This window comes from Notolepis coatsorum (genome assembly GCF_963971535.1).
Source record: "Notolepis coatsorum genome assembly, chromosome: 17".
In the NCBI taxonomy this organism is placed as follows: Eukaryota; Metazoa; Chordata; class Actinopteri; order Aulopiformes; family Paralepididae; genus Notolepis; species Notolepis coatsorum.
In genome coordinates this window covers 77,521,469-77,534,633 of record NC_140181.1, presented here as the reverse complement: position 1 = coordinate 77,534,633, position 13,165 = coordinate 77,521,469, and the positions used below count along the sequence as shown (strand labels likewise).

The window sequence follows — 13,165 nt, the reverse complement described above, 5'->3', positions numbered from 1 at the left end:
TACCAGAGGGCGCATGTGAAACCGTCCAACTATATGCTTATTTTTAACCATGACCCAATTGTTAAATAACCTGACATTATAATATATTCCGACCTAAATACAGCACACAACAAGGTTAATTGATAAAAAAGGTAACAGCAGTAAAATAGATCAATGAATTAAGGTAAATGCACATTGTCCAATGTAAGGGGGTGTGTGAGGTGAGAGTATTGAAAACGGGTGGCATTCGCCTTTAACTCTTTCTGCGCCAAACCCGAGATTTCTCGTGTTTCGAATCCAACGGGTGAGCGCCAAACGCGAGATTTCTCGGGTTTTGATAATTTTTTTTTTCTTTCTTCGATTTTCCCTATTCTAAACACTCGCGCGGACCTGCCTGTGTCTCCCTGGCACCGCTGCCTACGTAAAAATTGCAATGGCGATCGAATCTCGACAGGTGGCAGTATCACCTACCTTTTGAACTGGGTCTCTAAAGTGTCTCAGTGCCTCTGGCTGCAGGAATCCCCTCCCCCTCAAAGTGAAGCAGTACACACAGCCATCTGTCGCAGATTTGCTCGCCTGAAACCTATTGTTTTCCGTATTCTAGCCAGACCCAATGCACACCGGTAATGACGATCGCGATGGAACTACTGGGATTATTCATTTTGGTGTACCTTCTTACAAAGGTAAGTTCTATTTTAGGTCTATTTTTTTGTTTTGTTTAATCCTCTTTTTCTCTGCCTGATTCTCTTTTTCTCCATGTTTTTCCTCCCATCCCAATTTAGTCGTTATGCCAATTCCCCCCTCCCCTACCTGGTCGTTGTGCCCCCTACTGGTCGGTCTAGGGAGCCCTGAGGTCTACCACATGCTTCCTCCGACACATGCAGAGACAGCCATCGGCTCTCTTTTCACCTGGCAGCGCGGACTCTCATTGGTGAAGTGTAACGTGTGGGAGGTCACGCTGCCTTCACCACTTCCTGTCTTTTGCTGTGCAGGCGCCCAGACCTGACCTGTAGGAGTCGCTGTCCACAACGCCAGATTACCACCCACTGTATGAATCCAGTGCCTTATTAGCTCAATTACGCTAGCTGCAATGCTAACCCTTAGAACGCGAGGCTACTACCAGTTCATCCACCTCGGCGCCTCCATATTCCATTGACGTTTCTGAATAAAACATGTAGGGCTAACGTTTAAACTCGCATCGCTCTCGCTCTCTCTCTCTCTCTCTCTCTCGCTCTCTCTCTCTCTCTCGCTCTCTCTCTCGCTCTCTCTCTCTCGCTCTCTCTCTCTCTCTCTCTCTTCCCCTGCCAACACTAATAGTATTATGTTCCACCTGTCTTGCGCTAACAGAGTGGTCATCAGAGCTAATGCCAGATTCACACCAGCCATTTTACACACCAGTGTTAATTTTGGCAGCTATTTTCATTTTAGTTTTAGTCATGTGTCAAGTGCTCCTTTTTCGTTTTCATCATATTTAGTCATGTTTTTCCTCCCATCCCAATTTAGTCGTTATGCCAATTCCCCCCTCCCCTACCTGGTCGTTGTGCCCCCTACTGGTCGGTCTAGGGAGCCCTGAGGTCTACCACATGCTTCCTCCGACACATGCAGAGACAGCCATCGGCTCTCTTTTCACCTGGCAGCGCGGACTCTCATTGGTGAAGTGTAACGTGTGGGAGGTCACGCTGCCTTCACCACTTCCTGTCTTTTGCTGTGCAGGCGCCCAGACCTGACCTGTAGGAGTCGCTGTCCACAACGCCAGATTACCACCCACGACTTCCCTCCCACTAACTCAGCCAAACGAGTTAGTATGACGGCTGGCCCAAGCCGGAGGCAATGCTGATACCTGGATTCGAGACCGGAGTCTCTCGCATTGGTGACGAGCGCAATCTCCGCTGCGCCACCCAGCCGCCTTTTAGGTCTATTTTACCGAACCTAAAACTTGTTTTTGGTAACGATCGCAGCTTTGTAAACCCCCCCCCCCCCCCCGATGACTTTGTGAAGACACATCTATATGGTATATACCTTTGATTTGGAAATAATAGTTTCAGGCAAGCAACTAGGGCTGGGCGATATGGCCTCTAAATGATATCATGATATTTTTTGGCTATGTTACGATACACGATGTACATCACGATATTTTGACATTTCCTCTAAAGCCCTTAAAAATGCTTAATTTAACCCTTTGAAGCATACAGTCACGCCAACATGACGATTAAAATAGTCCCTGCAACATATGTCTGCATTAAACCATGAAGATGCTTTAAAAAATAATGTAATTAAACGTTTCTAAAAGAGTAGTCTACTGACAGTAATACAGAAAAACATTTATTAACATCTAAGACAATTTATATAAAAACTCTTGGGTGCCTAAGACTTTTGCACAGTACTGTTTTCTATCCACTTTAGCCAAAAATACACACACTACTGTGAGAAAATAATAATCATGTAACCGAGGAATGGTCCGCCTATACTTTTAATATATAGTAATATAAAATCACGGGAGATTTGATAGCTTAGATTTATGAAAATAAAATTTGATTATGTAAAAATAATTCAAATAAAAAATATGATTTCTTAATTTTTTTTTGTAAAATCAACTCTGCCTCTCTTTGTTAACTACAACAAGCAATGCTGTTTGTTATTTAAGATGAGGTCGGACTCGGCACTGACAGATTTGTGTTCATTGTGCTGCTTTTATAAAGCCTCAAATGACGGCTTACAATATTTCATGAAAGCAAAGTGTTTAGTTTGTCTAAGATTTAAAAAGGTTTAAACTTTACAGCACTGACTAAGTTGAACAAAGTGCTGTACAAGTCCCACAACATAAAAAAAAGAAAAAAAAGCATATATTAATAAAAGAATATTATTTTTTTCTTTTTCGAAGCATCGAATTAAAATCGAATCTCGGCCCCCGGAGCTTCGAATTCCAAAAAAAAATCAAAGGTCAGCCCTAGTCTGCACGGTACTTACTCGGCTCGGTAGTACCCCCCATAGATAGATATAAAGACGGTACCCCCCCCCCCCCCCCCCCCCGTCAGTGTAGCTGGGGCGCCGTAACGTCATCTTCAACGCGACGCTAGCTATCTAGCTACTGTATGAATCCAGTGCCTTATTAGCTCAATTACGCTAGCTGCAATGCTAACCCTTAGAACGCGAGGCTACTACCAGTTCATCCACCTCGGCGCCTCCATATTCCATTGACGTTTCTGAATAAAACATGTAGGGCTAACGTTTAAACTCGCATCTCTCTCTCTCTCTCTCTCTCTCTCTCTCTCTCTCTCACTCTCTCTCCTCTCCTCTCTCTCTCTCTCTCTCTCTCTCTCTCTCTCTCTCTCTCCTCTCTCTCTCTCACTCTCTCTCTCTCTCTCTCTCTCTCTCTCTCTCTCTCTCTCTCTCTCTCTCTCTCTCTCTCTCTCTCTCTCTCTCTCTCTCTCTCTCTCTCTCTCTCTCTCTCTCTCTCTCTCTCTCTCTCTCTCTCTCTTCTCTCTCTCTCCTCTCCCTCTCCCTCTCCCTCTCCCTCTCCCTGCCAACACTAACAGTATTATGTTCCACCTGTCTTGCGCTAACAGAGTGGTCATCAGAGCTAATGCCAGATTCACACCAGCCATTTTACACACCAGTGTTAATTTTGGCAGCTATTTTCATTTTAGTTTTAGTCTTAGTCATGTGTCAAGTGCTCCTTTTTCATTTCATCATATTTAGTCATCTTCATTTATTATTTAGTTCTAGTCAACTAAATGTCTGATCATTTTAGTAGGGATGCACTGAATGGGAAATTCTTGGCCGAAACCGATACCGAAAATAGGAAACAGTTGGCCGAAAACCGAAAGGCCGAAAATGATAATAACGACGCGACACAAGCCTCTTGGGCAAAACATCACGATATCCACGATATGTTAAAAAGTGTATCGTTAATGAACTGTACCCGATATTTATATAATATCGTCATATCGCCCAGCCCTAGTTGACAGTGCACATCCAATGAAATCACATTTTAGTTAATTGTCTTATATAGGATATACCCCTAATACCTATTATCTAAAACCCTACACACATATGCTCCAGCTCGAACCCCCCCCCTCCCGGACCCCTCCTTGGATAGTACCTCCATTATCCCTCACTCCTAACCAGACACTACCATTATAAGCTAGCTTTTATTCTCTCCACCACTTCTAACCACATTGACATTTTGGATTCGTTGTTTCTCTCACCTCTTATATATATACTCGCCTCTTATCTCTCACCTCTTATATACTGTATACTCTCTTACTTCTTATATATATATACTCTCACCTCTTATATATACTCTCACCTCTTATATATATACTCTCGCCTCTTATCTCTCACCTCTTATATATATATACTCTCGCCTCTTATCTCTCACCTCTTATATACTGTATACTCTCTTACTTCTTTGAGTTATATATATACTCTCACCTCTTATATATACTCTCACCTCTTATATATATACGCTCACCTCTTATATATATACTCTCACCTCTTATATATATACTCTCACCTCTTATCTCTCACCTCTTATATACTGTATACTCTCTTACTTCTTATATACTCTCACCTCATATATATTTATACTCTCACCTCTTATATATACTCTCTCACCTCGTATATATACTCTCTCACCTCTTATATATATACTCTCACCTCGTGTGTATATACTCTCACCTCTTATACTCTCACCTCTTATATATACTCTCTCACCTCTTATATATACTCTCTCACCTCTTATATATATATACTCTCTCACCTCCTCCGTGACCCACCCTCATCATATCCCTGTAGCCCAAAAATAATTTTGTTGTAAACCTATAAGGAAATAAACTAATACATCAACCAAAACAAGCATGCCAGACATGAAGCGAAGACGAAGGTGTGAACCTTTTCCACAACAATATTTACAGTTTGATATTTCTGCGTGGGGGTGTTCAGTCGCTAATCTCTGAAGGAGTGTCTGGGAGCTTGTTCACATGCCAGTTGGACGGTACTCTGAACATGTAGAGCTGCTGCAAGCCTGGCTTACGTAACCTGACTACTATAGCTGGTGGAAGGATCGTTCCTTAGACGTTCCCTATGATGGGGAGGCGTGTCTCCTTCTCTTCTCTTCTCTTCTCTTCTCTTCTCTTCTCTTCTCTTCGCTTCTCTTCTCTTCTCTTCTCTTCTCTTCCGTCTTCAGCCGCTGTGATATACTGGCCTAGAAACAGACTGTTCACTTCACCTTTCCTCTCATCTACCTCTCCTGCCATCCCTACCTCTCCGCCTCTCTCACTCTACCTCTACGGTTCTCTCACTCTACCTCCCCTGTTCTCTCTCTTTGCTATTTCCCCATCATGCTATCTCTCTCTCTCCCTCCCCCCCCCCACCACACACCCTCCTCTAATTATTTGCTATGCCCTCTGCTCTGTTCTACTTCGAGAACAGTGGGCAGACAGACACACACACACAGAGCAAAGTTTCATAACACATCTGCAATGCTCTAATAAAGCAGCTCTAATAGCTATCTCTCTCGCTCTCTCTCTCTCCTTCAATTCAAAGGGGCTTTATTGTCATGGGAAACATACGTTTACATAGCCAAAGTCAGTGTTAAAACAAACAAGACAAAACAATCAAACAGAAATCAGAAGAAATCAGTACAGAAGGAATTTTGTGTGTGATTGACAGTCTTTATGGTGGTTGTATTCTGTAATCCTTTTCTTGTCACAGCAGCTCACAAATCTTGCTGCTGTGTTTGCACATTGTTCAATTCCACCCAGTAGGTATGGGAGTTTTGCGTTATTTGTCATGTTTTTGAAGTCTTTTTGGGTGTTTGCAATTTGTGGGAAGTATATGTCTCTAATGTATTGGTATAGTGGGCACTGGTTGTTAAGAAGTGGAGCTCGGTTTCCACCTCTTCTTGTGTGCAGTGGTCGGTGCACAGTCTGTCTTCTCTTGGGAGCCAGGTCTGCCTATGGAGGCCTTTCTCGATGGCTAGGCTGTGCTCGCTGAGTCTACCTAGTCAAGGATCTCCTTAGTTTTGGGTCAGTCACAGTGCTCAGGTATTTTCTGTTTAGGGCCAAATAGCATTCCAATTTGCTCTGGTTTTAGGTTGATTCTTTCCAATGTGTCAGATAGTTTTCTTTTTGTTTTCTTATAATTTGGTTTAGTCCAGTGTGGTTTCTGTCGCTCGCTCGCTCAGAGGTGTAAATTCAAGGACAGTTAGAAGAGACAGCTCAGAGGTATAGACCACTACACTTCCGCGTTACATTGAAATCGGGGAGGAGATTGCGGGGGGGTCAAATGAATGAATGTGGATGAGAGCCTTGACATTAAGTGATTGCAGATACGGCTGTGGGGGTGCTAGAGACATGATCGAATAGACTTGTATGCGCCTGAGTCTCCTGAACACGGCGCGAGACATTCCTAATCGATCAGAACTAAATTGGCAGCGAAAAAGACCGTTTTTAAGCATCGATTTCCCCATGCACATGCGCAGATTGGCCACGGAGTGTGACGCAATGCGTCATCCACCTGGAATGTTCCATTAGAGGGGCATTAGAGGGGGTGTTGTGTTGTGAGAATGATAAGATAGAATTAAATATACAGTAAAAGGAATACAGTACAAATATACAGAAGTCTACAGTAAGTGTAATATTGCACAGTGTTGTGCATTTATAATCAGTAGCTTAGGCTACATAGTAGGCTAATAACAGCCTATTCTAGTCTAGCAGGTGCTGGTATAGACTAGTAATGTTGATTTTCAGTCATCTATGACATTTTTGTCCAGATATACCGTATATCTAGTCAAAAAATGTCATTATATGTCATATATGTCATATATATTATACGTCTATACCAGCACCTGCTAGACTAGAATAGGCTGTTATTAGCCTACTATGTAGCCTAAGCTCAATGTTTTTCAAACAATGGTTCAGGGTGCCAACCGGTGGGTCCCAGCAGGGAATGAATGAATGAATGAATGAATGAATGAATGAATGAAAACTTTATTTAACAGATTGCAGAATGGGTACAATACAGTACGGCTCAATACATACAATTGTTAAGGGGATGCAGACCTGAGAAAGACGTTTGTCTTGTTTCCATCAGGGTCCCCCATTTTCAATTCATATAGACATATATGACATACATGACATACAGATAGTCAGTACTGCTACATCTATACATTTATGACATACCAGATTTGCAAATACAGTACTGTTTGTGATACAGAAGGAGTCAAGAAAAGGGAGTATATACATTTGACGTAGAAACTGTACATTGGAGGTTGGGTGGGGGGGGTTGGGTACATTGGGATATTGACAACCATACTGGGTAATTTACATTGGAGGTGGTTGGGGGGGGGGGGGGGGGGGGGGGCGGGGGGCACACTGTATAAACAAGTAACACTGTACATTGAGGGGGGGGGGGGGAGGAGACACTGTACAAACAAACACAATTGTACATTGAACTATTGACAAAACCATACTAGGTAAATGACTGTACATTGGAGGGGGTTGGAATGATTGGGTTAGGATATTTACAGGGGCCAGTGTTGAATTGCAGTCTCCCGTAGGTGTCCCTTGAGAGAGGTTTTGAAAGTGGGTAGTGAGTGGGAACCCCTGACCAAGACAATCTATAGCCAACCTGGAAACTCATGACCAAGACAACCTATAGCCAACCTGCACTAATTTGAGAATGTGTAACAGTCTTCCCTGTATGTGCGTTGGTGATATAGCTATTAGATGTGCATGAAATTGATTTTGCGTGTATGTGCGGGACGTATGATTCTCCTGAACATGCGGGTTGTGTAACAGCCAGAGGCGGATGTTATGTAAGCGGCCCCTCTCCATTGACCAGTCGAAGAGAGAGAGAGAGAGAGAGAGAGAGAGAGAGAGAGAGAGAGAGAGAGAGAGAGAGAGAGAGAGAGAGAGAGAGAGAGACGGAGGGGAGAGAGGGATGGAGAGAATGAGGGAATGAGAGATAGACATAGATGGAAAGAGAGATACAGACAGAGAGGGAGAGAGAACGGTAGTTATACTGGGAAACAGGGAGAGAAAGAGAGGCAAACAGACAGACATACAAGGATAGAGAAAGAGACAGAGGGAATGAGAGGACGAGAGGGAGATATAGATAGAGATAGAGAGATGTACAAGTTGCATCATGCCAATAAAGCCATTTGAATTGAATTGAGAGAGAGACAGATAGACAGAGAGACAGAGAGGGAAGGAGAGAGAGATAAAGATATTGGGGAGAGAGGGCTAGAGATAAAGGGGGAGGGAGGAAGAGAGAGAAATGGGGAGGCAGGGAGAGAGAGGGAAGAGGGAGAATGCGGGAAGGAGAGAGATAGACAAACAGAGAGGGAAGAGAGATAGAGAGGGAAGGAGAGAGAGACAGACAGAGAGGGAAGGAGAGAGAGAGAGACAGAGAGGGAGAGATAATGGGGGAAACTGAGAGAGAAAGAGAGCAAATGAGAGACACAGACAGAGAGGGAATGATATAGAGAGAAAGAGAGACAGACCGAGAGGGAAGAAGAGAGAGAGAAAGAGAGACAGACCGAGAGGGAAGAAGAGAGAGAGAAAGAGACAGACCGAGAGGGAAGGAGAGAGAGAGAAAGAGAGACAGACCGAGAGGGAAGGAGAGAGAGAGAAAGAGAGACAGACCGAGAGGGAAGGAGAATCAAATATGGAGAGCGAGAGAAGCGAGAGCATGAGAGCCATGTGGCTCCTGTAGCCCACGAGCCAGCATCCTTTACGGAAGCAGCTGCAGAACCATGTGCCCCTGTAGCGCTGCGGCGAGGACACAGAGCTAGAGTCAACAGAGCAGCACTGTGGCGAGGACACAGAGCTAGAGTCAACAGAGCAGCACTGTGGCGAGGACACAGAGCTAGAGTCAACAGAACAGCACTGTGGCGAGGACACAGAGCTAGAGTCAACAGAACAGCACTGTGGCGAGGACACAGAGCTAGAGTCAACAGAGCAGCACTGTGGCGAGGACACACAGCTAGAGTCAACAGAGCAGCACTGTGGCGAGGACACAGAGCTAGAGTCAACAGAGCAGCACTGTGGCGAGGACACAGAGCTAGAGTCAACAGAGCAGCACTGTGGCGAGGACACAGAGCTAGAGTCAACAGAGCAGCACTGTGGCGAGGACACAGAGCTAGAGTCAACAGAGCAGCACTGTGGCGAGGACACAGAGCTAGAGTCAACAGAGCAGCACTGTGGCGAGGACACAGAGCTAGAGTCAACAGAGCAGCACTGTGGCGAGGACACAGAGCTAGAGTCAACAGAGCAGCACTGTGGCGAGGACACAGAGCTAGAGTCAACAGAGCAGCACTGCGGCGAGGACACAGAGCTAGAGTCAACAGAGCAGCACTGCGGCGAGGACACAGAGCTAGAGTCAACAGAGCAGCACTGCGGCGAGGACACAGAGCTAGAGTCAACAGAGCAGCACTGTGGCGAGGACACAGAGCTAGAGTCAACAGAGCAGCACTGTGGCGAGGACACAGAGCTAGAGTCAACAGAGCAGCACTGTGGCGAGGACACAGAACTAGAGTCAACAGAGCAGCACTGTGGCGAGGACACACAGCTAGAGTCAACAGAGCAGCACTGTGGCGAGGACACAGAGCTAGAGTCAACAGAACAGCACTGTGGCGAGGACACAGAGCTAGAGTCAACAGAGCAGCACTGTGGCGAGGACACAGAGCTAGAGTCAACAGAGCAGCACTGTGGCGAGGACACAGAACTAGAGTCAACAGAGCAGCACTGTGGCGAGGACACAGAGCTAGAGTCAACAGAGCAGCACTGTGGCGAGGACACAGAGCTAGTCAACAGAGCAGCACTGTGGCGAGGACACAGAGCTAGAGTCAACAGAGCAGCACTGTGGCGAGGACACAGAGCTAGTCAACAGAGCAGCACTGTGGTGAGGACACAGAGCTAGAGTCAACAGAGCAGCACTGTGGCGAGGACACAGAGCTAGAGTCAACAGAGCAGCACTGTGGTGGGACGGTTATATACAGTCACTCATTGAACTAGACTGTGCAGAACAGACTACCGTGCACCGTTATCACGGAGGTCGAAGGGCAGAGCAGAGCGAAAATAGAACTTTTCCGACCCACTGCCGTTTGTAGAATTGCAACAAATAGAATGGATACGTTGCGGTGTACCATGGCGATCTATTGAAATACAGTATAATTCTAGTTCTGTCCATAAAGTGGTCGACAATGAGCTGATAAGACACTGACACACGTACGCCCTTATTATACACATATAGCCATGCACAAACTACAGCATATGATGGAGAGAGGAGGGGGAGAGACAGAGATGGAGGGAGGGAGAGAACACAATGTCCCACTCTCTTCTTCTGACAGGGCAGGTAATGTCACTGTGATGGAACACTTACTAGTAGCAACACACATTTCACTTTGATCACCACGGCAACCATCAAGTGCATTTTCAAAAAATGGAGAGAAAGGGGGGAAAGAGGGGGAGAGAGAGGGGCAGAGATAAACAGAGTAAGAGAGCGAGAAACGGGGAGAGAAAGAGAAGTACACCACCATGGACCATGCTATGAAGCAAACTGAGAGAGAGAGAGAGAGAGAGAGAGAGAGAGATAGAGAGAGAGAGAGAAAGACTAGAGAGAGAGAGAGAGAGAGAGAGAAAGACTAGAGAGAGAGAAATACTAGAGGGATGGAAAGAGAGGTACACCATCCATCCAAGCCGCACACAGACAGCTCTCTCTCTCCCCCCCTCTCTCTCTCTTACACACATATTTCCCGGTAACCTAGTGGTCTAGTGCCGCCACCTCTACATGCCCTGTGGACCAGACAACTCATACCACTGGCACGGTCTAATCCCGCGTAAACCACCAATCACACCCAGGCATTGATTTAGGTAACCGTAGTAACAGCCAATCAGAGCCGAGACATCAAATGAAAAAACGGGAGACAGGGGGAGAGAGGGGCTGCCGGGGCAAAGGAGTGAACATGAAAGAGAGAGACAGAACTGATGAAAGATAAAAAAGCGAATAAATCAATGAAAAACAGGTTGGTTAAACGGCATGCTTATTAGCATGAGAAAGAGGGGAGAAGGTCGATAAGACAGAGAGAGAGAGTGAGATGACTGGTGTGGACTCTATGCATACATAACTGGGCAGAGAGCGGGCATTACACAAGGCATTAAACAACTTAACTGCCGTTCAACATCACCGCTCAACATTCATACTTTCATTTATTACCCAATCCATGTTCAGTCTCTCTCTCTCCCTTCATTCCTCTGAATACCTCTCTCTTTCATTCCATCTTTTTTCTATCTCCAATGAGGAGATGTTAGCATAATGTATCATCTGTCACGAATCACGATGCAATACACACATGTCCGACTTAAGAACTTGTGAATGCAGCCTACCTGTTCCCCACAAGGCATCCCAGATACACCAACAAGACGAGCCTCTACCCTCAATCTCTCCTAGAATCCCCTTACAAAATAAAAGAGAGCATTTTTCTAGTGTCTTTTCTCTTTCTCTTTTCCCCCGTCTATGTCCGTCTCTCTCCCCATCTCTCTATGAACATCTCTCCGTCTCCCTCTCTCCGTCTCTCTCTGCCCTGTTCTACTGGTAAAAATGTGACTCCTAGGAGTCTTCATGCCAACCCAGGTTCAGGTGAAGATGTCACGTACCTGCGAAGGTCTCCGACTCGTCCAGGAGAAGCATGGTTACCGCAGCGTCCGTTTGCGGATCGTTCGAGGGGATCGAAGAGAGGCTACACTTCTGCCCTGTTTTCTCTCTCTCCCTCTTATCTCTCTCTCTGTTTCTTGCTCTATATCCCACTTTATTTGTTGCTGTTGCGAGAGGGGGGGGGGGGGGGGGGGGGCTCCTGCCGGCACCTCGACTGAACTCCCACCGATAAAGCTCCTCTCGAAGCTTCAAAAAGACAAACAACTGTTTCTATCTATCCTTTCCTTTGCTTCTTAACCGCTCCCTCAATTTTTATCTGCTGTTGTATATTCTACTGCCTCACTGACCAACTGCCTGCCTGTCTGGTGGACTCTTGCTTCTCTCAGCAGTAACAACGTGGATAGAGGCAGAGGTATCGGACAGGCGGGTTGGCAGCTGAAAATCTTACATAACCTCTCATGCTGTAGGCGGGGCCCACTGAGGGGGGCTCCCACAGACTGAGCTTTTTCAGCGTCGAGGCTCGCTCTCATTCCCCAGTAACCCTCTTCCATAACACACAGACAGACACCCACACACAGAAAGCAGACTTGAGATAGAGAAGTGCATGTAAAGGGTATAGTCTGGGACGGGGGCCGTTTCTGGGAAGGCAGGAGGAAAGAATATGTTCACAGATATGCCGGGTCAAGCAGATAAGAGGTCTCCTCACTCACAGACCTTGAAAAGCTGAAGGATTATTTATGGTAACTCTGAAAGTCACTCTTCTCACAATGTTGATACAAATAAAAAAATAAAAAAAAGTTAATAAAACCCAGGATTGGTAATTGTTAACAATTTAAGAAATTAGTTATTGTTATTACTCATTCTCAGTGGTGTAGTGGTTAACACTGTCACCTCACAGCAAAAAGGTCCTGGGTTCGTTGCCAGGTACCCAGGTGGGGTATCTCCCGGGCCTTTCTGTGTGGAGTTTGCATGTTCTCCCCGTGGCTCGCAAGGGTTTCCCCTCCAGAAAAAGAGATAAACCCAATGGAAAAACATGCAGAACAGACCGCTGTTGCGTCCCTGAAGAAGACGGACAGGAGCACTCTGATTGGTCCTGGTGTCTGCTCCCAGGATGGGTCAAGCGCAGAGACAAAATGTAAATCGGCGACCCCCAAAAAAAACTAAATTAAAATAAAAATGCACACGTCAGTGGCGGCCGGCCGATAGTGGGCGCTAGAGCGCCGCCCTCCCTGGTTAAAAGAGAGAAGAAGAAAATCTTTTTTTTGAGCCCTAGAAATAAAATAAACATGTTTAAAATGAATAATATTTACTCATTTTAAGTATGTTTGTGTTTCCAATGCACAATATAACGTTAATATATCAAATATAAATAATAGTTTTTCATTCACAGGATTAACAGGAAGTCACTAGTAACTACCTCTCAGGCCGGGGCGAGACATATCGCGCACAGCAGGGCGTGCACTGGTTTCATCGCTGTATCCTCGCAGCCAATCAAATAGGTCAACGCACGTAACGCACTGTGCGTTGA

The 13,165-nt window shown here is 45.6% G+C and overlaps 1 protein-coding gene across 1 annotated transcript in view; it reads right to left on the bottom strand.

The window, feature by feature from the left end:
• LOC311244091 (helicase ARIP4-like) overlaps positions 1-11,739 on the bottom strand; it is a gene marked incomplete at its 3' end in the record, with an annotated part of 91,153 nt that extends 79,414 nt beyond the window's left edge. Inside the window, 1 exon segment of the mRNA XM_084333502.1 lies at positions 11,640-11,739. Within this exon segment, the coding sequence (XP_084189628.1) occupies positions 11,640-11,673 (34 nt within the window). The 5' untranslated portion in view covers positions 11,674-11,739.
• Positions 11,740-13,165: the final 1,426 nt, after the last annotated feature.